Source organism: Arvicola amphibius, chromosome 8, assembly GCF_903992535.2.
Source record: "Arvicola amphibius chromosome 8, mArvAmp1.2, whole genome shotgun sequence".
NCBI lineage: Eukaryota > Metazoa > Chordata > Mammalia > Rodentia > Cricetidae > Arvicola > Arvicola amphibius.
In genome coordinates, this window is record NC_052054.1 from 55,763,649 (window position 1) to 55,789,048 (window position 25,400).

The following is a 25,400-nucleotide window of genomic DNA, read 5'->3' on the forward strand; positions in this document are numbered from 1 at the left end:
TATACAGACTTTGCCCCGGCACCAGGTCTCACATTTCTTTCAGAAGCTCTTCTGTATTATTGTTTCTCCATAGTGGTGGCTGATATTTAAATTGTGCAGATTTGTTCTAATATACATATGGATTATCAGCAGAAGCTAAATGAAGAGTCATGCTGTTATCACTGCTGGTCTCTGCCTTGGTAACACAAGTAGTAACATCCCTGTATAGGGTTTCTCTTGAGAGAAAAACTTACTAATTTCATACCTTGCTTTATGTTAACATTAAGAGAAATAATTTGTAAACCATGCCCAATTGCTTTTCTGAGAGAATGTTTAGGACTTTCAAGTCTTCTTATGAGCTAGTCTACTAATGATGTTCATTCTTAATAACAGAATTTATATCCTTTCAGACAGATTTGACCAGTTTTGGGCCATCAACCGGAAACTCATGGAATATCCTCCAGAAGAAAATGGATTTCGTTATATCCCTTTTAGAATATATCAGGTAGGAAGTAACATTATGAAAAATACAACTTTTTAAAAGCTTTGGGCATCGTCTTAAAGCACAGTGTCTAAAACTCTTATGTCTATATGGAAACCTCGCATCTGGCTTTGCATCCAGGTTTTGTCAAACCCTCTTTTGCTGATAGTGGAGTTGGAGATGGTGTTGCAATGTGTGGCTCTCATAGTTGCCACTGGTTATATCTAATGTACTTAATGATTCAGCCATTTGCTTCAATTTATTTGTAACCCCCTAAGTTAATATTTGGTGCACATTTGAAGTCTTGTTTGTCTTGCTGAGACAGAGTCTCAAGGAGCACAAACTGGCCTGGAACTTATCTAATAGAGGCAGACCTTGAACGTCTACCTCTACCTTCCAAGTACTGATACTGTAGCAACTATGTCTGGTTTTATATGGAAAGCCAGAACTTTGTGCATGTTAGACAAATACTCTGTCAGCTGAACTGCACCCCAAGCTCCAAAGTCTTTTGAGACAGAGTCTCCCACAGCAGTCTAGATGGCCTTGAACTTGTTCTGCTCCTACCATAGTCTCTTCAGTACTGGGATTATACAGGTGTGAATAGTGATAAAACTATTTGCCTGATATGTATGCCCCTACATAAAATGAACAAAGCCACACCTACGACACTGTAAGCAAACATAGCATCCTTTTCATAGTTGATTTAGTACTGTTGCTTTTCTTTTTTTATTGATTTTTGCTCTTCAGTGTGCACTGTGCTGTCTCTGACAGAAGCTTGCATAAAGCATGGTTTGTGTTGACTGGTGATAAACTGGTGAAGGCTCATAGACATCTCGTGCCTCCCCGGGAGGCAGTGGTCAGTGTTTGCTACTGCATCTGAAGAGAATCAGCCTAGATGGGGAGTCCACAGTGTTGTAGACAATGTCTGTGGTCAGTCTCATAGCAAGTTTAAAAAGTCAAGATAAGATTCTGTAGAGTACTTTTAAAGAGTCCACTATGCTTGGCATATGGCAAATACTAACTGTACCTTGATGACTTGTTGGTGTACTTGTAGGTCAGTACTACCACAGTACTAGCATACATGAGGCCTTGGATTCAGTCCCTGGCACTGTAGATGAGTCAATAGTACTTTAGAAAGCAAGGGGGCGGGGGTTGGTTTTTCGAGACAGAATTTCTCTGTAGCTTTGGAGAGTGTTCTGGAACTAGCTCTTGTAGACCAGGTTAGTCTCGAACTCACAGAGATCCACCTGCCTCTGCCTCCTGAGTGCTGGGATTAAAGGCATGCACCACCACCGCCTGGCAAAAGCAAGGTATTTACTGTAATGAAAAAAAACATCATTTAATAGCAGAAATTGAAAGTGTGAGTACTCGGAGGTAGCATGGCAGGTGTTTTTTCCAAGGTTCTTATTTTTCACAAAGGCAGTTTTAGTTTATGCTTTCAGTCTAGAAAAATGTCCTGAGTGTAAAGTCTTCTGACTCTTTATTTTCATTTTCGTATGCAGTGAGGTCCCTACTAATATACTGCTGGGTACCCCACCCACAACCTCACGAAGTGCCTTACTGTGTGAGATGTAATTGGATAACTACCCAACGGTCTCTGAGGCCATCGCCATGAGAAGAGTTCCACAGCATCTTGAGCATTGGGCCTCAGAGTGCTGATGTAAATTGTTTGCTTCTAGCGCGCCTTCTGAACTATACTACAGTTTCTTTGTTGTGACTATTTGACATTCCTGTAGGGAAAGATGGTGCATAACATAAGGATTATAGCTGTCCCAGTAGTACAGGTGTATGAGAAGAGGCCTTCAATTCATTTCAGGGACAATTGTGAGATCAATTTATTTTCTCATGCCTTAGTGTCACAATATGGAAGAATTCATTGTAGAGAGGTGTGTGGAGAGAAAGGAGGAGGTGGTTGTTTTGGAGATAGGGTTTGCTTTGTAGACTAGACTAGACTGACCCTGAAAGCTCACAGGCTTCCATGTAGTGGCATTTCAGGTGTGCATTACTGCCCGAGCTTGAGAGAATGGTTTTTATAAATTCTGTCATCAGATAGAAAGTGGGAACTTAGAGAGTTCTCAGAACTGGCTCTTCTAGACCTGGCTGCCAGATGGAGGCTGAGAGCCCAGCTTCCTGCAGGCCCTTTCCTGTGTGGGGGCAGGGGAGGAGCAGGAGACTTAATGGTTTTTTAAGTTGCTTTACAAGCTTTTCTTCCATTCCATTTTGGTTCTGATTTGAGTCTAAATAAACTTTGTGTAGTATGTAAGTAAATACCAATGTTTTAGATTTATAGTTCTTGATAATTTATTGTCTTTGCTCTCCTCATTTCTCTCTTGCATTTGTACGTCTCCTTTTATGCCCTAGCCAAAGGGAAATGAGTCTCCATTTCTTTTTCCTAATTATATTCTAGTAGTAGCATCAGATTTGGACTTCCAGTTTCTGATTGCATGTGTGACTATAATAGTCTGTTTATTAGGTGAAGATATTATGTATGCAACATTTTAGTTAACACTTAATCTAAATATCACACATACACACACAAACATACACACAAGACCGTACATTAGTAAGAATATTTAAGGAAAGCCCAGAAGCCTGCGTTAAATAGACAAATGAAGAATAATTTTTTACTAAAATTTTAGTTGACTCTGAAGGGACTCATATTACTTCCGTGGGATGGTACAAATGAAATGTAGAATTAGCACTCAGACCTAGCTCTGATATGTGAACAAATTTTTTTCCAAATTAAATTTATCCTACTTATATAACATAATTATCACAATGAATGAAATAATATGAATGCGGCTTGTCCAGGTGAGCCAACAGGAATCTAAAATTCTGTGACTGGCGATGTTTCATATCCTCAACTACTGTAATGTTTATTTAGATGCTATTTCTTTTTCATATGTGATGGCGTTCATCATGGACTCAGAATGAGTACAGTCAAGTGACGGAATTTTATGGTAAAGTCAGATTCATCCAGAGTTCTCTAGCATTGTTACAGACTATGCTTCTGTCATTTACATAGTAGTCAGTGTGTGAGTTTCAGGTCTGTGTTCCTGAACTCCAGGTGCTTCAGTGTGAGCCAGTATTCTAGAAATGAGGTTAATGGCAAGAGGTGTTTCCTACATGTAACCAAAATGTTATCTCGAATTACACACATAAACAGATGGTGACTAATGAGGCTCCCCACCAAGAAGCTTTGTAAAATGGCCATGAAATCTATGGGTGTTGGAGCTTGTGCTAAAACCTCTAGACATTCATGTTTATACTTTGCAGTTAGGCATGTTGTGAGGATACCATGTCTTCTCAGGAAGCCACAGTATATCTAACTGTTTCTCTGCCAGTGGAGTTGAATAAGAAAACTCTGATTTGCCTTATGTGGCATGTTCCATCCTGAGCTGTGCACTGGAGAGTCAGGAGGATAGTATTATATTATATTGAGCTGGTGTTACACTACACTGTTTATAAAGCCTTTAATCAAAAGGTTAAAAGAAGCTAAAGAGCTAAGTGTACAGACAGTATAAAACTGCAGGTGTGAGCTCCATGAAAAGGAGCCCATCCTATCAGTAAATCAGATGCCAGTGGGTAGGTTGGGTCTGTCTTCTGGGAGGGCAGAAAAGACCTCTGCAAGGAAGTGATGCATCCCAAAATTGAGCTGAGGAGGTGGGCTTAGGATATGCAGAGAGACACGAGGACTTGTAGGCAAAAGAGACACAGATTTGGATGGAAGTTCTGTTTATTATGGACATCAAAAGTAAGAAGGAGGCAAGGAATAAGGCTGCAAAGGAAAGAAAGGGTTACTGCATTGAGGATTTTCTTTCGCCGATAAAGACTGGGGAGGGCAGTCTTAAGAGTTAGCTAATAGTCTGAATAGCTGTTAAGCATGGTTCGGCATCCTTTAGTCACTTTGTTTGCAGGTTGCTTGAGACTCTTCTTAAGAATAATATAACTATGTTATTTTAAGTTTTAAACAATAAAAAGAGATTGGTAAATAGTGTCTGGTTTCTTGGGAAGTTTAAATGATTTCTGCTTGTCTTTATCAGCTGTAAACGTAAGAGTTTGAATTTCGTTTGCCAGTGTTTCATAATCACCAGAACTCCCTCTCCTCCCATTATTCCAGCATAAAGTCATTTTACTAATCACTAAAGCCTCAATAATGTTTTAATGTGATTGAGAGATTTGCTTGCCAGTTTTACTTAAGAAAATATACTTAACTTCTATTGTAATGCACTGAAACCTTTAAGAAAGTAATAGTTAAGGGATCTCCGAGAACATGATTTTAATTGGAAAGTAAATTTACTGGGACTAATTTGTTACTTCCTAAACTGAGGAGGGGCCAGATGTCAGACGCTGCTGTATTTTCTGAAGTTTCTAACAGAAAGGTGAGAGAGGCAATGGCAGTGCCTCTTAAGATTCTTCTCCAGGGTTACTGCATGGGTAAAAAAGTTATATTCCTGGTCTCTTACTGTCTTTTATTTTGGTTGGCATTTTGTCATTACCTCTAACCAAAAAGCTAGAGACAAAGAAAAGGGACTTACTGATTAGTAAATTAACTTTAGTTTTATTTCATTTCCAAAGAATATATATTGTCATTTGTAATACATTTTGATTGTGCTTGTGGGCTGTAATTTCTTTTCTCATAGTATAAGCTAGCCTTTTCCCACAAGCCTCTTCTACTTTATGTTAAAGTAATTCGACTACTAGAATATTTTTCTGGATGCTTCATATACTTTTTTTTAGTATCCTGGTTCATTTTTCATTTTTGCTTGCATTTTTTTAAGATTTGTTTTTATTTTATGTTTTTGTGTGTTTACTTGCATGTATGTGTGTGCAGTGTGTACATGCCTGGTGAGGACATAGAGATCTGGGGCTGGGGCTATAGGCAGTTATGAACATAGGTCCTCTGAAAGAACAGCCATGCTCTTAACTGCTGAGCCAGCGTTCCAGTACCATCCTCCCCTCCTCCTTCCCCCATTATTTTTATTTAATTTTAGCTTTCAATTTTTACTTAACTGTGGCTCAACTTACATTTTCATTTGCTTGGTAGGGTAAGGGTGGTCACATGTAGCCTAGATTGGCCTTGAACTCACTGTGTTCTATGTAGTTCAGGCTGTTCATGAACTCATCTTCATAAGTGCTGTAATTATAGACCTGAGCCAGTATGCTCAGCTTTATTTCTTTAGCGTTGTAATTTCTGCTATTTACTAAAAATGTTTTCCTACTTTCCCTTAATTATTTTCACAGTGTTTTCTTTTATCCCTTTGTATACATTGAATAGTTCTGTTTAAAGACCTTATATCTAGCATGTCCAGTTTCTATTTCCTTATTTTCTTTATGTGTTGTAATTTATGTGGTCATCTGACAATTTCAAAAGATTATTTAAGTTACTGTAATGAGTTCATCTCCGTGTGTGTGTGTGTGTGTGTGTGTGTGTGTGTGTGTGTGTTTTACATGCCTAAAGTGTGTGAGCAAACAATGTACAAACTGGCTTTACTTTTATATGAAGATATCTTCAAAACTAGCCTCAGGATGGGAATTTGGAGTCACCACAGAGCTTCTTTTGTGAGTTCGGTTCTCTTCTGTGTCTCATTTGTTCTGGAACCATTGGATATTTGGGGCTTTCATACCCTTTCAATTTCTTGTTCCTAGATTTTCCTATTCAATTTTTTGGTTAACTTATTTGCTATTAATTTCTATTAGCTATTATGTTTTAAAATTGCTAGTGATTTTTCTTTAAATGTTTATGGATATAAGGTTGTTTTCACTGAGTGATCTCTCTGACCAGATAAACCCTAGGACAGACAAGTCAAATGACAGTTTTCTGAAAAAGAACTCTAACCACATTCTGGCCACTTCTTCAGTGACACAGCTGCAGCAATCCAGGCTAAGGATGTGTGCAGTCTACTGGAAAGCTTTTGGCATGAGTAGAATCATAGAAAGCTAAAAAGTGATAAAGATTTTTCTTGGAACAAAGGTTCCCCCTGAGTTGTTGCAAGCCTTTGGCTCTTTTGTTTGTTTACTTAAAACCAGTTAATTTTACAACACATTATCAGTGTTTTAGTTTCTTCTATTGTTGTGTTAAGAACCCTGACAAAAGCATCTTCCAAGAAGGAGAAAGCACTTAATCTCTCATAGTTTAAGGGTACAGTCCTTCCCAGCCAGGAATCCCCTCCCTCCTTCCCTCCCTCCCTCCCTCCCTCCCTCCCTCCCTCCTCCCTCCCTCCTCCCTCCCTCCCTCCCTCCCTCCCTCCCTCCCCCTCCCTCCCTCCCTCTCTCTCTCTCTCTCTCTCTCTCTCTCTCTCTCTCTCTCTCTCACACACACACACAAACCCATCAGGAATAGAGAGCAATGCTCCTGCCTTAGTCAGTGTGATCAACATAACCCTACACGTTTGCCCAGAGACCCACCTCCCTAGTGACAACCATCACAGTGTTTCTCCTTGCTTTATGGAGAAGAGCATATGAAAGACTGGCCATTACTGAAGAGAACCTCTGCTACTTCCAAAGCTTGATAAATGGGTTTTGTAGAAATTTGAAGAAAACAATGAAACAAAGTGTTTCCTAGAGCCTTGTTGTTGTTTGATTTGGCGGGGGGGGGGGGGGTTGTTTTGAGACAGGGTCTTATTGTGTCATCCTGACTGTCCCATAACTTGCTATGTACTGGCCTTGAGCTCACAGAGATCCACCTCCTCTATCTCCAGAGAGGTTAAAGGTGTGCATGCCTGATTGCCAGTGTTGTTATAACTATTTCTAAAATGCAGAAATATTAGCTGAGTATTCTACTTAAGAGTAAGAGCCTTGATTGGTTAAATGATCAATGATTGCTTTCTTTAAAAACTTTCATCATATATCTGATGATCCCCCACATAGAGAACTTTGGAGAATCTTAAAGAATTAACTCTCTAGCATGTAGCCATACAGTGGTTAAAATGGAGATGTTTTAAGCAAGGGACAGTGATATATTACTGTAATCTCAGGCTTGGGACTGTGGCAAGAAAATGGCAAGTTCCGGGACAGACTTGGCCACCTCCAAAGTGGAAAAGGGGCTTCTGGTTTGGGCACTTTCAGCGGTGCATCCAGGTAGGCGTGTGGCTCGGTGCACTCATGTCACGTTTCTTACTCTTCAATGTCTCTAAAGATGGATTAGTAATATTTTGTTACTGCAATGATTAAATGTGTCTGGTTCACAGTAGTGTTTAAGAATCCTTAGCGTGGAAAGTGGGTAAGGTAAAGACAGAAGACCCAAGTTCAGGCCTACTGTTCCACCAGTTGTACACTGGGCAAGTGCGTTTTCTGTTGAATTGTCTTAAATGATAATTTTGTTGCAAATTATTTTAATGTTTTGCCATGCTTTCTGTGTTTTATTTCATGGCCAGTGAAGTACACTTATGAATTGTTCATTTCATTAGTCTTTGTTTATTCCTGTTTCTTGCCCCACACGTTGCTAGACTCCATCCTTTGGACTGAGTTTTGCTCACTTTATGTGAATCGTTCATTCTAATGTCCCAGAATCGCCTGCCAGTCATCTCCCTCTTTTCATTTGCACTCCTCTTCTTTCCTCCTTGTAGAACCTGTGTTTCTCGTAAACTTTTCTGCCATGTTCCTTTCCCTCCAACCCAGATGGCTGTTTATTGTGGTGTTGTTTTGTTTTTGAGAGAGGTTCTTGCTCTGTTGCCAGGGTTGCCCTTGAACCCTGAGCCTCGTTAGTTCTGGGACTAAATGTGTGTGCCACCACACCCAGCCAGCACATTGCTGTTATTTTGATATTATGCATAACTACCCAGTATCCAGATAACATCACGTGGTGTTGTTTAAAACTTTGCTGTTTTATTTTCTTGCCCTGTTAACTTCTCAAAGAAATAGGCCTTCCTCTCACGGTGCCTGTAACCTTACCTCAAACATCATGTCTCTGGCAAATCTTCCTTAATCTTTTCACTTGCGCTATCTGTAGGTTAATTCTTTGTTCTCTCTGTTCTTATCTTAGGTATTGCACCTTTTTCGTGGCAGAAGCTAGGGTAATTATCTGACATCTTAAAGCTGATTTTGAAGTCAAACAACTTGGCTAAAACTGGCTTGCCCAGTGTATAATTGATGACCTGATAGCATTTCTGATCTTGAGCCTTCTGATCTTCAGTTTACCTTTTCCCATTTATTGTAGACAGAAGTGTATGTAGTGTTTTCGTATTCAGTAAACTGTGGCTCTTCCTTTGCATCTTGATAGCTGTTTCAGAAACTGCGTCCTACCATTAGGAGTGATGAATTATGATTTTGGTGTTGTTTTTAACATACATGAATCCTCTATTCTCTATGGTCCTTTTAAAACAAATAGACAAATTGAGGCCTGTAGGGGGCAGTCCAACACAGCAAGTTTTTCAATGTACTTAGTAATCTCCGATGGTTTAGAATTAAACTACTTCCTATGGAAAGAAATTAATGAAAGCAAACTATATAGGAATAACAGTAATTTCCAACATTTATTTTGTATTTTTGAGAACCAGGTTGTTGACCGTTCTGTATGTGTTTATTCCCTCACGTGCTCATATGCCTGGATGAGATCATTGAGAGATTCTTTGGTCATTGACATTCACTGGGTTCTTCCATCTGGTGATTAGAAAACCTGGGGTTTGAGTGGAGACAGTGGAGCCTGTTCTCTTTCATAGGCTGTTGAGTTAATTTCTTTTGTTTTCTTAGCCTTATCATTATTGCTTCTCATTTGTTCAGTTTGTGCACACATGTATTATTCCCCAGTTGTGTGACTTGCAGCCTTCAGTCCCTTTTCTTCTATAGAGACAGATCCCAGAAGATGTGAAAAAAGTGACACCCAGCTAAAAGTGTGGGGCCTTCTTCCTTACAGAGAGTTCTTTATGCACCAATTAGGCAATTGTTATCATCACTTTAAGATCAGCTTTAGGAATATAATGAATGTTATCACTTATAACTCTGTGTGAGATAATCAGAAGTTACCTTAAAGCCTCAGTCATTAATATCTCATCTTAAAAGACAGTGTGAATGAGATGATTTAAACAGTTTCACTAAGAATCTCCTGGTTGTAAGAAAAAGTGTTTGGGAACAGAGTTAGTGATTCACCTGGTTAAAGCACTTGCCATGTAAGTCTGCCAGCCAGAGTTTGATTCCCTAGGACACATGAGACGGAAGGAGAGAACAGACTCCTACGAGTTGTCCTCCGACCACCACAAACATCATGCAGTCACAGCTCAACAATAATTAAGTTTTTAAAAGTAAGAGTGTTTTTATTACTTTAGTACAACATGGAGCACACACATACACACCAGATATCAGATAATGATACTTATTTCTTTCTCTTCCAACAATATGATAGTTTCACCTCTCCTTCCTAAGAATTTGAATAAATACAGTAAGAGCAAGTAAGTCTGGAATTGGTCAGTTTTATAATTTGACTGATGATACTTATGTTAAACGTAAGATAGTTTAAAATGTTATAGTTGTTAAAAATAGAAGTGTGTGATGAGCTTGTCAGTAGTATTTAATATCACAAAACAGTAAGCTGTCTCAATATCAGATCTGTAAGAATATATTTATACCTGATGTTTCAGAGGTTGATTACCAGCACTGGTAGTAAATGCTGTTCTTACTGTTTCAGTGACAAGGTTCAGTTCATCTGCATTCACGTACACCTGATGGGCTCCAGGTTCCTGATTTGCCACTACTCTAATATGATCTTGGCAGCAGCAACTCTGTCTTAGTCACTGTAGAAAATTTTCATTCCTTGACCTTAATATTCATAACCACCCCCACTGACCATTTGGTTTCTTGGTTTCTTTGTCACTGTTGGACCTCATCAGTCTGTTTTAAAATATACATAATGTCAACATCTGGACTGATGCTTCTCAGGCAGTCATCCAACCTGCTGGACAGCTCTGTGCAGTCAGAAATCTGCTTAATCACTTATTTGTTTCAATAGGGAAAACTACCTTCTAATTTTTTTCCTGTTCTTCTCATAAATGATTTTCATATAACATGCAGAGCACACACCTGTCCGTTGAGAACAGAATTACCAGGCTTTGATTCTTAGTAGTGGTTCCTTCTTTGAGGCAAATATGAGAGTTGCTTTTGGTAATTACTCAGACTTTAAAAATAACTACCTGCTAATACTTCCAAGAAGGTTAAACGTAAGGTAATCATTTAGGAATATGAGAAGGAAAATCAATTTAAAAAGAACAAGGCAAGCTAGAAGTGTAGATTAGTGATAGAGCCTGTGCCCCGCATACCCAAGGCCCAAGTTAAGGCCCCAGCACCACCTACAAACACACTCTTAAGCACATAAGCAAAGCAAAACTTATTTCTGTTCTTTCTGATTGGAGCCTGGACAATTTTCTTTGATCAGTGTGTGTGTGTGTATGTGTGTGTGTGTGTGTGTGTGTGTGTGTGTATCTTACAACGTATATGACAGAGTTGTTGAGACATACCTGTTAAAAAATATTTTTATTCTTGAACAATTTCATACATATATAGAGTGTACCTTAATCATATCCACCCAGTCTCTCCTCCCATCCCACTATCCTCACACACTCCCAACTGGTGTCCCTCCCAACTTTGTGTCCTCCTCTTGTTTTCTAACCCACTGAGTCCGGTTTGTGCTGCCAGCGTCAGCATGGACAACCTACTGTCGGTCATACACCAAAAGAAAAATGGCCCCCATCCCAGTTTACTTTGCTCTGTGGTCCATGCAGATTTTTTTATGATGCATACATGTGCCAAATGCACTGATGTGCTCATAAATTATATTGATGGTGATTCGATTCATAGTATACATGAGCCAATGCCTAGGCAGGTTGTTTGAGATGTGTTAAAACTTTAATCCTTAGTTAATAATATAGCCTGATACAAATATGCTGTTGTATTATCCAAGTCTGGTGCCATGGAACATTTTACAGAATATATTCTGCTTTGAACAGAGTAAATTTCTTAATGGTCTCCTTAGAAAGAGAGTACCAGCCGAACATCAGTGCTGGTTCAAGAATCCACTAATAGAGAGTAGTGCCTTAAGCTGAGGGTTAGAGAAATCTCTATCACTAAAGGCAAGAGTGATTATAATCCAGTAAGCTTAGATACAAATTTTAGTAGACCATATGTGTGCCTTGATTGTGATACTTTCATTAAACTCACTTGCTGCAGAACCAAATATATAAAACTAAGTCAAATTGAACAAGTTGTGAAATGATATATTATTTTAGCATTTTGAGTTACCTGTTGAGTTCACTGATAAGTTACTTGTGTACTAGATGTCGGTAAGTAATGCTTGTGCATGAATGAAAAGGCATATTATTTATTGAACTTGATTTAACTATTCCTTATGCTATATAAGCATATCCTCATATCATTGTAAATAGAAAGTATATTACAAATGTAGAAAATTAATGTGTGTTAAATAGCATGCTTTCAAAGTTAAAGACCTAGAAAACAAGGTGTGGGTTGGTACATGCGTGTATGTTGGAAGTAATGGCTGGATCAGACATTCAAGGTCATATTCAGCTGTATAGTGAGATGGAGGCCAGGCTGGGCTAGATTAGACCCTGCCTGAAAGGGACACAAAGCGAATGTGGATAGCCAATGCAGTACTTCCTTAACATTTTACCTAGAATTGTCAAAGCACAGATAAGAGAGTCATTGTTTATTTTGCATATACAAAAGGAAATAATTTATTCTAATTGTTTAAATACCACATTACTATTTTTCTCTTGGTATTTTTCTTCTTTCTCCTTTCTTTTTTCCTTTTTTCTTTTTTTATACTTTCCCATTTTCCCTCCCTTGTGGAATCTTCTCCTCTGTTTCATAAATCTGAAGTGTGTTTGCTACCTAGTAAACCATTTCCTATTTTAATGAAAGTCTTGAAGTTTACTTTTTAGAGGAGTGTGTTGCTGAAGAAAACTGCCTCCCTTAGCCTACACCGAAGTGATGAAGGTAATTGTTAGCTGTAAGCCACAGCTAATTTCTGACTGTGTGCATTTAAAGTAATGTCAGACTGGGGTGCAATGCTCTTCATTAGGTGCTCACCGAAGCTGAGATGCCTCATATAAAACAGGGCAGAGGACCTGCACATCAAAGTGTAATTTGAACTCTGGTTTTTATGCAGTTTGAGAATGCTTAATGGAAGAGAACTAACAAATTTACTTTCTTCCCAAATACACTGTTATTTTCAAGTTTTTAAATTTTTTTCTTCCATGCCTTCTGTGTGTTATATATGATGGATTAGTTTATTGCTTTGGAATGTTTTGACAACATTTGTATTAAATACTGTTATAGTTCATGTTTTGTGTGATCAGGAGCATTTTCCCCTGAACTGCAGTTAATCCTAAGGCAACCAAAATTTATTGAATGAAACATTATATTTTAGGCTATAACATCATGCTCTTCAACTCATCTCTATTTCGGTATTCATGAAGCCATGCTTATCTTCTTAGCCACAGAGCATCCTCCTTTGCTAGTATTGAATATCATATAACTTCACTAACGTCTTTGATTACAGGATGCATTTTTCTTCCAGATCTCTACCACCATGTCCATTTCTTAGTGTGGGCATGTTGTTATTTAAATTATACAAGGGTTATATCAATCTTGTTTTGTTTTGTTCTTGGAGACTGGGTCTCTCTACATTGGACTATCCTGGCACTATGTAGATGACAAGGCTGAGCCTTAGACTCACAGAGGGAGATCTACGTGCCTGTCTTTCCAGTACTGGGAATAAAGGTGTATGTTACTACATCTAGTTCATATTCATATTTGATGGACATGATACGCCCAGAATCCTGTTTACAGGTCACGATGGCCTAGGCTGGTCTTGGCAGTACTGCTCTCGCCTTGCCTGTGCTGCTTATACATGTTTCTTCAGTGTTGCCATGAGTCTCCAGAGGACTTCTCCACATGACAGCCTGGGGGGGGGGGGGGAGCAGAAGCAAGGAGCTGACTAGTTAAAATGAATCATTTCGGGGGGTGTGGTGGAATATGCTTGTAATCCCAGTACTCAGGAGACTGAGGCAAGAAGATTATAAGAAGCCAGCCAGAGCTACATAGCAAGAGCCTATTTTTTTTTTTTTTTAATTCCTTCCTGGTCTTGGTTTATTGTTTCCCAACAGAGTGCCCATTATAGAACATGATTACAATTTTAGCAGTGCCACAGTTACATAGTGCTTCATAACAAACAGGAACACATGATTGTCTGCTTAGACAAAGGGATTCTAAGTCTACCTCCTCCTGGCTTGTAGACCTGAGGTGATGTGGTGAGACCTTCTGTGGGCCAGCCTGGTTCAACATGGTTTTAAGGATGAACCTCTCTCCACCCTTTCCCAGGAGTGTTTTAGGGACTCTCCCAATGGCTTCTTGTGACTGTGATGTGCAGCAAAGAGCTCATTATAGATAACAAGTATGAAGCCCTTGCCTCTGTCACAAAGAACGCTGGGCCAGGCCTCCTCTGAAGAAGGCCTTCCCTCCTTTGTCCTTGAAGATCTTCCTACAGCAATACAGGCTACCTGTACATGATGTCGGCTACTTCTCCTACAGACTGCAGCATTACGTGTGTGTCTCTGCACATTATCGAAGAAGTAGGATACAACACAGACTGCAACAGTCACCACCTGTGTGACTAACTCACCATAGTGTGGTGCGCATGTTCTTAGAGTCTGGGAGCATGCACTTGGTGATAGCACACACCTTGAAGACACTGATGCCTAGATGAATACATTGAAGCCCTGCCATAGGTCGCAAATGCTGTTTGACTTGTGGATCCAATAGTAGTTGCCCATGTCAGCCTACAGGTAGGCTCAGGTGAAGTCCAGTAGGTAAACGAAGCACTGGGAGGTGGCTCTAGACTCCAGATTTCCATGCATCCCAGGAACACCTGCTTGTATTTATCCTTAAATGCTAAGCTGAGAGCTTTTGCATGGGGAAGCAGCTGATGAGACTGACCAGATTTCTACATCAGAAGGACAACCTCGCCCTGCATTGGGCTCTGTGTGTTATCAGCCTTGATCAATTTGCTGGTGTGTTGCACCCGACAGTAGTGGCATTGTTGGGAATTAGGATGCCTGGAGGCAGAGGTAAACCTCATCTATGCACCCATCTGGAAGTGACCCCAGAACTCGAAGGGGAACCAAGGATTTCTCACTTGTTCAAGTTCAGAGACCTTATCTTTAATAATAATAATAACAACAAGCAGTGGTGGCACACACCTTTAATCCCAGCACTTGGGAGGCAGAGGCAGTTGGATCTCTGAGTTCGAGGCCAGAACTGTTACACATAGAAACTCTGTCTTTAAAAAACGGAAGGAAGGACAGAGGGGGGGAAGGAGGGAGGGAGGGAGGGAGGGAGGGAGGGAGGGAAGGAAGGAAGGAAGGAAGGAAGGAAGGAAGGAAGGAAGGAAGGAAGGAAGGAAGGAAAGAAAAAGGCAATTCACAGTGACTGGGTTTTATAAAAATACTGTTGTTGACAAGAAACGGCATTCATAAAGTGGAAAGGTCACATGTGATGTAGTAAGTGTGACTCTGGGGCTCAGAGGTTAAAACTCTTGCAGGAAGAACCTGAGTTAGGTTCCTAGCACTCATTGGAGCAGCTTATAACCATCTCTAATTATAGCTCCAAGCTTTCTGGCCATCAGTGTGCATGCATTCAAATTAATCCTGACTAACAGCATGCATTTTGGTAAACTTTCATCTTAAAACTAACATTTTGGCAGGGCAGTGGTGGCACACACCTTTAATGTCAGCCTTCCAGAGGCAGGTGGCCTCCATGAGTTCGATGCCAGCCTGGTCTAGAGTTCGTTCCACAATAGCTGGGCTACACAGAGAAACCCTGTCTCGAAAAACAAAGGGGAAAAAAGCCTAACATCTTGTACTTTAAAATTTTCAGCTACATTTTAGTTATTAAGTCATAAAATATTAAATGACTTTTGGCAAACAGGCAAAGTTTCTTCTCAATCAGAATTTTTTGCTCTGCTGTTCATTCTGTTGGGGAAATGTGAAAATATGAATGACAGTCAGAATAGTTCTCTAACCTTTGTCTGTAGGCTGTCGACCTCTTTTGATTTTCTTAAATATAATTATTTTGAAGTAACTCATGCTTAGTCATTTTACAAAGCCCCAAGAGGATTCACCACTCTTACCAAATCTTATGAGTAAAAATTAAAATGTGTGGCAGGGAACCGTGTCTTGATCTCTCTTGTAAGCTTTGTACTAGTCACACCTGAGTACTCAACAGCTTTGTTGAGTTGTTACTTTTAATAGTGTACATATCACTCAGTTAAAATAATATTCAATGAGTTTTTCAGAACATCACATATTCATGCAGCTATCAAAATTACAAATTTTACATTTTCATCTCCCAAAAAGGAAATTCCATGCCCATTAGCCATTATTGATCTCCCCGCTTACTGCAGCCACTAGTTTATTTTCTCTGTCTGTGTTTTTGTCCATTCTGGACATTGTAAGAAATTGGAGGGATATATAATACATATGCCTTTGTGTCTGACATCTTTTCACTTGCATAATGTCTCAGGTTCATGCATGCTATGGGTCACAATTGCTCATTTAGAGCAATGGGGTCTCTGTATGGTCCAGTATACGGCTATTGCCCAATGATAGACATTGTTTCCAGTTTGAGACTATTACGACGCTACCATGAATGTAATAGTGAATGATAATACACAATTTTTATGGTGATAGTTTTGTTCTTTTCTGAGGGTATTTAAAGAGGCCAATATACAGGTTATATGCTGAGTATTTGTTTAGTGTTTTGAAGTACTGTGGGTGTATTTTCCAAAGCATCTTCACTGTATTCCTACCATAATAAATGAGGTGCCAGCAGCCTTGCCAGTGCTTAGTCTCTGTCACTTTCATCCAGCACTGTTCCCTGACCACACTGTGGTTTGATCTGCATTTCTCAGACTAGCGACACTGCTCAGAATCTTTCCATGTGCTTAAGTCGTTATTTGTGCCAGCCTCTGTATTTTCTTAAGAGAAATAACTTTAGGTTACTGACTTTTGTTTGTTTGTGGGGTTTTGTTTGTTTATTCAGTTAGTTATGGGTAGGATGGTGCTTTGATACAAGCTTTTTTTTAGTCCAGTAGCCAGGCCCTAACCCTAACCCTGCTTTGTAGTTGAAGAATGACCTTGAACTCTGCCTCTACTTGATTATGTGTGTACGTCATTATACCCAGCTACCTTTGTTCATTTTTACTTATTTATTTAGTTATTAGTTATGTGTGTATGCGTATGTGTGCGCGCATGCGTGCGTGGGGGGGGGACGACACACATGCCACAGTACACATGTGGGGGTTAGAGAAAACTTTGTGCATCACTTCTCTCCTTTAGCTTCTGTGGGTTCTAGGAATCAGACTCATGTCATTAGGACTGTGCAACAAGCACCGTTATCTGCTGAGCTGTTTCCAGCCCCTGTGATCATTTTTGTATTTTGTTTTCTGAGACAGGGTTTCTTTGTGTAACAACCTTGGCTATCCTGGAACTCACTCTGTAGACCTGGCTGGCCTTGAACTCAGAGAGATCCGCTTATTTCTGTTGGGATGAAAGGTGTGTACCACAACCAACTTGTCCCTTCAATAATTTTAAAAATAATGTTGTCTCTCTGTTGTTTTGAGAATTCTTTTTTTTTTTTTGAGAATTCTTTATATATTCTAAGTACTAGTCTTATAGATGTATAATTTGCAAATATTTCCTCTTTTTCTGTGGATTTTCTTTCTTTTTTTTTTTTTTCTTAATGGTGTCATTTGAAGCCCAAACTTTTCAAATTTTGGTGGACTTTCTTTGTTACTCATGCTTTTTATTTTTATTTTTTTTATAGCTAAGAACATCTGACCTGACCTTGTTGATCCAAGGTCACAGGCTTCTTCCTCGGTTTTCTTATAAGAGTTTTGTGCCTTTACTTCATTCCTTTTCTCTCGTGTTTCTTAATAGTCGGGTGCTTTGTTTTTAAACTTGCTGATCTGGAGATCATATCAGCAGTCAAATCTCTGAAATACCACTTCTGTTTTAAAGCTGCTTCAAAAATTTGAGCAGGAATTTTCATATAATCTCTTAATGGTTCATTGAGATCCTTTGAAAAAAATTATATACGTCATCAAAAAACAATATCCCCATACGGTAAATTTCAGCATCATTGTAAAACTATTGGAGCATGTATGGAGGAGTGGGCGTAAATGTTCGGTTTCTCTGCAGAGTCACGGGGTCTTGGCCAGGTTTAGACTCAACTGTCTCCTGGGGAAGACAGAGCAGTTGACTGGCCTTCAGAGCAGTCCCACTTCTGAGGCCACAGCTGCTTTTACTCAGGCGTTTCCCCTCACTACTTTATTTGTACAAATTGAAAGTGCTTCTAATTTATTTTATGTTAACATCTATAAAGATAAAAACTCATGCAAAACTACCATTTAACTTTCCAGAAGAAAATAAGTTATTAATTAGTTACATTATTCTTGTATTCACCTAACTTTTCTAGTATGACTTTCAATAAAATTAGCAAAAATATTAAAGCTCTTAAGTAAGATAAAAACTTCCCCTATGATTCTCTTAGTATGACTGAATTCTTTGGAGAGAGATCTTTAGCATATTTTAATCATTTCTAGAATCATTGATAGTACTATGTATCTTCTTCTCTGGCCATGCTACTAAAAATTTCATATAAAAAAATTAAAGTGGTGCTAGGAACTGGCCCAGTTGGGAAAGTATTCGATGTATAAATATGAGGCCTGAGTTCAGATCCTTAGCACCCATATAAACCAGATGTGGTGTGTGTTGCTGTAAACTTACTTCAGAGTACTCCTGAGGTCCCTGGCCAGCTAGGCAAAGTGAAACATGGGGCTCCTGGTTCTGTGAGAAACCCTGCCTCTGAGTGTAAGGTGGGGTGGGAAATGGCAGTGGTAACCGCACTGGCTATTACCTCTATTACAAGTACTCCAGAGGACCTGAGTTTGTTTCCCAGCATCCCCGTGGTGGTTCACATCTGTCTGTAACTCCAGTCTCAAAGGATCCAGTGCCCTCTTTGGGCCTCCACAGAAACCAGAAATGCACATGATACACAGCATGCATGCAGGCACAAGGCTTATAAAAAGAAATGAATAAAAATTTTAAAAGTAAGGTGGAGAAGTGATTTTTAAAAATATCTCGATATATACCTTTGGCCTATGTGTATACATGAATACACTACACATACACACACAGTAAAGAAAATATTTTCAAGCACCCCATCTCTTCTATCAGTGGGCTCAGCATCAAATTCAGTCCTCAGTAGTCAACCATGCTACCCTGTACCATGTATTATTTAGTGAAAGGATGTTACCTGTGTTTGCTTTAACTACTATGTGACAAAATCTATTTGGCACTGGCTAGACAGAATTATAATAAATATAATAATTTCAATGAGACAAAACAAACTTTAAGTCAGATGTGAGGATGTATTTTATTTAATCATCATCTCTATTAAGACTGCTGCTCTAGATATTAAGTGTTCCTGATTGTAATAATGGCAGCCTTTCAAATGCTAATTATTATTTCTTTTTGGTGTTAAAAAATATTAAAAGTAGACTTCAGACTCTTTTAGCAGGACTACTTAGCATACTTATTTTCAAGTCTCCATTTTCCTCCATAACGGGTAAAGGAATCTCATTGCTTCTCTTCCTGATTTCCCACCAGAGACTGTTTACTGTAAAGTCCTAAGCATGGATTTAAACTGCTCTGTTATTTTTATTTAATGGATCTTGTAATTGTGTATATTCTTAAGCTAATTTAAATATGAACCTGCTTCTGAAAAGCATGTGATGCAAAATTTGACATGCATGAGTATATCTTGAGCGCCATGTGCCTGTGACAGTTTGAAGCCTGTCACGTTGCTGTTGGGAAAGTCTGGCAGCACGTCCTGTGTAAAGCTTTGATTTTGTGCCATGAGCACTTAATTGAATTAATAAAGTATCAAAGGAAACTGAAGGTGGAACGTTAATTACATTGATTCTCACTGTAATTGGTTCTAAAAGAACCACTATCCTTTTCATTTAGTAGTGGTTTAAAAGTGAGGAATGAAGAGTTAGGCTTGTTACCACCTACTGCATTATTTATTTTACATTTTAAGTATTATCTTATTATTTTAGCATAATAATTATTCATAGATAACATTTCCCAGCTTATCAGATTGAGAAATAGGCTCCCATTGCTGGATATCATGTAGATTCCCTACTTTGTGCTAGGAGTTGGGATTCCAATCAAACTTGTTTATTCTACTACAGTCTGCATGCTGGCCCTTAGCTAGGTTTTGTTATCCACTAATTTCTATCAAGTACTGTTATTCCAGGTGCCTGTGAATGCTGAAATGTTATTACCTCTTTCTTCATTAAAAAAAAAAATCAGATTCTATTTTAAGCTGGAAGTTTAATGGCCATCTATATTTCACCTTGGCTTTCATCGTCTTTTGAAATGTGTTTTAAAGTTTGCATTCAATGCAATGACTGCTTTGCTTTATACCTACTGGGGCATCTTTCACTCTTAAAACTTAAACTTACATCTATTTCTTAGGGGTTTTTGTTATTGTTCTATTTTTGTTCTTGTTGGTAAGAAGTTCAGGATTGGTTTGTTTTAATCTAGTGGTCCTGGGAGACCCAACCTTGTCGTGGTAGGCAAGTGCTTTATAACTGAGCAGTGTGTGACCTGAGTCCTCATAGTGCAGTTTTGTGCCCCAAGTATTTCCTCACAGTACATAGTTTGCGTTTCTGCTATCACTACTGCTGTGTTACAGTTGCTTACATATAGTTCCATCTATGCATATATTAGCATAATTGTGCACATTTAAGCACATTGCAGATCTTATGGCGGTGGGGGGTTGTGGTTTTTAAAGACAAGAGTCTCACTGCTTAGCTCTGGCCATCCTGGAACTCACTATGTAGACCAGACTGACCTCAAACTCACAGAGATCCACCTGCATCAGTCTCCTGAATGCCGAGATTAAAGGCGTGCACCACCACCACCCGGCACATTATAGATCTTTAATGAAAACTAATATAATTTACTAGAGATCCTAAACTATAACCACAGTCCTGCTTAGATAATTCTCCCTTTTCTTCTCCCCATGCTTTTGTTACAAGTAATCTTAAAACATCATTGTTCTTTGCAGTTCTGTTTATGCCAGTCATTGTAATGTCTTACCATTATGAATAGAATAGCATCAGCTTTGTGGTTTACTGTGGAGTCTTTCACTGGAGCAGGAGAAATTTCACTGCTAGCAAGAAAATTAGGTGAACCTAGTAATTGTTGCAGTTTTTAATTTTGGAAGGTAGCTTTTGTGCAGAATTTAACATGTTTACAGGTTTTTTATTTATTAAGGATTTTTATTTAAAGCAGTTATTCTACTACCTTCCGATTAAATTTTTTGGTGATAATATAAAAGTAGTTTTTGTCTAAAAAACGAGAGCAGTCTTGGTCACTTCTGCACACTTCTGTGAGTCCTAGATGCAATTCTTACCGTATAATTCTTGTTACCTAATTAAGAAATTCTAATTACATTCTCAACTAATTGCTAATTCCAATTCTAGTTTAATATAGCTTGATTTTTTTTTTTCTTAACCTTTTAAATACCTGCAATTCATAATAAAAATCCTCTGCAGTAATTGAACAACAAACCCCATCTGATCCGTGGTGTTTGGGTTTCCCTTTCTATTTTCCTTACTTTTCTTTCTCATTTCTCATCCTTTTTAAATATCCAATCCAGTCTGGCTTCAAACTTTGATCCTCCTGCCTCAGCTTCCTGAGTGTTGAGATTATAGGTTTAACACAACCATACCCAAATAGTCTTTGTTACATTTTGTTTTTATAGTTAGAATGTACAAAATAATGAATTTCATTGTGACATTTTTGTGTGTACATATAATAATTTGATAGTATTCACTCAATCAGAGCAATCCTTCTAAATCATGTAAACATTACTAATAAATGCCCCTATTTACCACTCTATTTAAAGGGACTCGAGACCAGCACATGTAAAATAGCTGGTGACATCAACACTTTTTGCTGTAGCTGGGACAAAGCAATAGATATACTGTCAGTATCTGTTTCTTCAGCCTAACCAGGGGCCCTCACGTGTACATCTAAGGCTTCTAGAGCAAAAGATGTTGATTTGGGCCTTTGCTTGTATTTGTGGTGCTGGGACTGAACCAAGCACTCAGATGCCAGGTAAGTACTGTATCACTGTGCTACTCTCACAGCAACACGAGAGATTGTCCGTTTGGTTGTAATTCATGTCACTGGGAGATGTTAAACCTTTGGGGGACTACTCTTAGGAAATTCTGTGCAGACTTCAGTAAATCAGGCCCCTCTCATCATTAGGTTCTGCCTGATAGAAGTCTCAAGTAGAAGTCTCTCTAAGACACTTTTTTTTCTTACCTTTGAGTTAAAGCTGTTTCTAAGTTTTGCTGTCCTGAGCATTATTGTTATGTGACAAACTTTCCCTGGGGAGATGCAACACACATGTCTACTCACTCTAGATAGAACCCAATGGCCTAGATAGATCAATGTCCAAGTTCATGAACCGGTAAGCTTTATTGGGGTTATTTACAGAATGGGTGAGGGGTCACTTAGAAGAGCAGAAATGACTCAAAGACAGCTGCATCACCATTGCCTGTCCCGGCATGAATGACAGCTCATAAAAGTTGAGAACCTGGGACATGATGAACATCCTGCAGACAGTTGATTGAGTGTCCTTCCCAGGTGCCTCAGTTGATCTAAACCTCTTTTAGTTAGTTGGTCTGCTTTCAGAGTCACCTTTGCAGTTCATCTTGTCTGAGTCTCTGTAACTCAGCTTTCCTTCAATAGAGAGGGACTCACAGCTTTTACTGCTTGCTCTGACAGAGAGGGGCCTAGAGAATCTGGTCAGTTTCAGGGACTTCCTGAAGCTATTTTGAATTGTTTACTTTCCTGCTTGAGCTTCTCTGCAGGATGGAATGTTTTAGGCTCATCTCTACACAGTTGTGTGTATTTGTATATGTAGTTACTTTCAAAAATTGGTCACTGTGGCCATGGTTCTATAATGAATGATGCAGCACTGCCAGCTAGCTCTTTATCACATCAGAATCTGCACTCTTTGACAACACTTTAAATTTTTTATTGCATGTAGTTTAATAAATGCCAGAAACTCAGACTTGCTCTTAGTTTGTGAGAATGTGCCTCTTCCACACTGTCTGTTTTCTAATTTCTAATTTACTAGACTACTAGGGCAAGCTAGAGTTGTCCTGTCAACACTGATTTGGTACTGGTTGATACACTTGACTGGGTTTGATAGACTTTTTCTTTTGCATTTTATTTGTGATCCATGCAAACAACACTTTTCTTTGGAGAATTGTCTTGGTTACCATTTATGGTATTGAGTTAAGGTGTGTTAGTGTAACTGAGGGAGTGAAAACAGGAGCTATTCTAAGAAATAGTGGGGCATTTTTTTTCAATGGTGAAATTAGAATTTCTTTTTTAACTTGTTAACATGTCTGCTTGTTTAGCCTGTTGTTTTTAAATAATTTTGATGTCACTCAGCCACCTCACATTTCTGCTGTTGATTAGCTATGAGTGAGAACCAAACCTTCTAGAGATTACTGTGATGTTGCTTGTTGTAAGGGGGCTGCTTGTTTGTCCCGGCCATCCAGAACTGAAATAGTCACACAGAAACCATATTATTTATATCATTGCTTGGTCCATTAGCTCTAGCTTCTTATTAACTAACTCTTACATATTAATTTAACCCATTTCTATTAATCTGTGTATCACTATGTGGCTGTGGCTTGCCGTTGTAGGGATTGGAGCTGCAGGCCGCTTCCCGCCACCCGGCTCCTGGCCGCCCAGCTAGCCTTACCCAAAATAACAACACACAAACTGTATTCTTTTAAACACTGCCTGGCCCATTATTTCTAGCTTCTTATTGTCTAATTCTCACATCTTGCTTTAACCCATTTCTAATAATCTGTGTAGCACCACGAAGTGGTGTCTTACCGGGAAAGATTCAGCATGTCTGACCTGGCGGCTGGCTTCATCACATCTGGTTGTAGAGGCAGGGCAATTGTCTGAGCCATCTACCTCACTTCCTTCTTCCTGTTCTGTCTACTCCACCCACCTATTTTCTAACCTATTAGGCCAAGCAGTTTTCTTTATTAATTAACCAATGAAATCAACAGATTGATAGAAGACCCACCTACATCATACCGTCCATCTCTGGCTGGGCTACATGGCTTCTCTCTGACTCCATCCTTCTTTTTCCCAGTATTCAGTTTAGTTTTACCCACCTAGCTCTGTTCTGCCCTGCTATAGGTCCAAAGCAGTTTCTTTATTGATTAATGGTAATCACAACATATAGAAGGAAATCCCACATCAGTTACTGACTTCAGCTTCAGCTAGTATATTCTGCGGGCCTCTCTCAGGTGGGAATACATTGCTGCCCTTCCACACCCTTCCCCTCCCCTCTCACCCTCTCACCCTGTCCAGGCTGTCTCACCAAGGCTTGTCTTGCCACCTGCCCTCATTTCATCTCCTACCTAGACTGTCCCCATGCTGCTTGCTTTCCATTAGTCTAGAGAAGGCTCTTTCATCACGTCACTTCCTTTACTAAACCATCTTAAAAGCTTCTTGGTGACCTGGAAGACAGACAGCCCTAAGTGGGTGGTGGTGACTTAAGTGATTACCTTAGTCCCTTTTTGTTTCTTTTTTTCTGGGGCTCTACTAACTTTATTATCTTTGTGTAATTTAATATATAGTAAACTGAAGGCTTTATAAATAAGTGAAAGGAACCAAATTAGTTGTGATATGTATTGCTGGACTTTTGTTTTGTACACTTTACCTTTATAATGACCACAAATTCTCAGCTATAATTCTATAAGTGGGTTTTATAAGTTATAAAATTCCTATAAACCTATAAAAATGGGTTCACATACCATTTTTAACTTTTATTATATATCCACTGAATTGCTTATATTTACATTTTTTCTTCATGTTTTAGCTTTTAAAATAAGTGTTTCAAAAACACTGAGAACTTCCTCTGATTAAAAGCATATATATATATATATATATATATATATATATATATATATCCCCAAAGAGGTATTTGAAGTCATATTCTTAGGTTAAACGTACTTTTGTTCTTAGACATTTTGTGATTTTTTTTTATTCCAGGAGGCTTAAAATTGAAACAATAGTTAAGGTGAAAAGAATTATGTTTCATTCTCTTAATTTGCCTGTTTGTGTTTATCACAGTCCTCAGACAAAAGAGATGGGGGATGTTGAGCTGGTATTGCACATCTGTAATCCCAGCACTCTTGAGGCAGAGTGGAGGCAGGATGGTAAATTCCAGGCTAGCCTGAGCTACTTGACTGCAGAGCTTCTGTACTCTGACCACTGAGGAAAAGAAAATAGTCTTTAAGAGTAGATAGAAAATGGAACTATTAGGAATAAGTCCTTTTGTGCTGATTACCCTGATAACTTCATCAAACCTTAGAAGTTTGGTAAGAATGCAGTGTTGCGGATGTCTGTTGCCCAGTGCCACGTCACTCTTACAGGGACTCTTAGAAGAGTCCTTCCTTTTCAGTGCAGTAGTCAGCTGGACTTCTTTTGTTTGGGGTGTTTGTTTTTGAAGAATATTTTTATTTTTGGACAGTTTCATATGAATGCAGAGTTACCTTGATCGTACCCAGTTTCCTTCTGTGTCTTCTTTTTCTTTTATTTTCTTCTATTTTTTTTTTAGTAACTCACTCATTTTAGTTAGTGCTGCTGTGCACATAAGTGTAGACATCACTGCCTGTATTCTTATGTGTGGACATCGCTGCCTGTGTACGTAGATGTGGGCATCACTGCCTGTGCGCATAGGTGTGGACATCACTGCCTGTGCACATAGGTGTGGACATCGCTGCCTGTGCACATAGGTGTGGGCATCACTGGAGCAT

General features: G+C 39.0%; 1 protein-coding gene across 5 annotated transcripts in view; it reads left to right on the forward strand.

Moving 5' to 3' along the window:
• Window positions 1-25,400, forward strand: part of Atg5 (autophagy related 5) — a 112,999-nt gene that overhangs the window by 67,839 nt on the left and 19,760 nt on the right. For all 5 annotated transcript variants that reach the window (XM_038340278.2, XM_038340276.2, XM_038340277.2 and 2 more), the window contains exon 6: window positions 390-484. In XM_038340278.2, coding sequence (XP_038196206.1) covers window positions 390-484 — 95 coding nt within the window. The remainder of the gene's footprint in view (window positions 1-389; window positions 485-25,400) is intronic.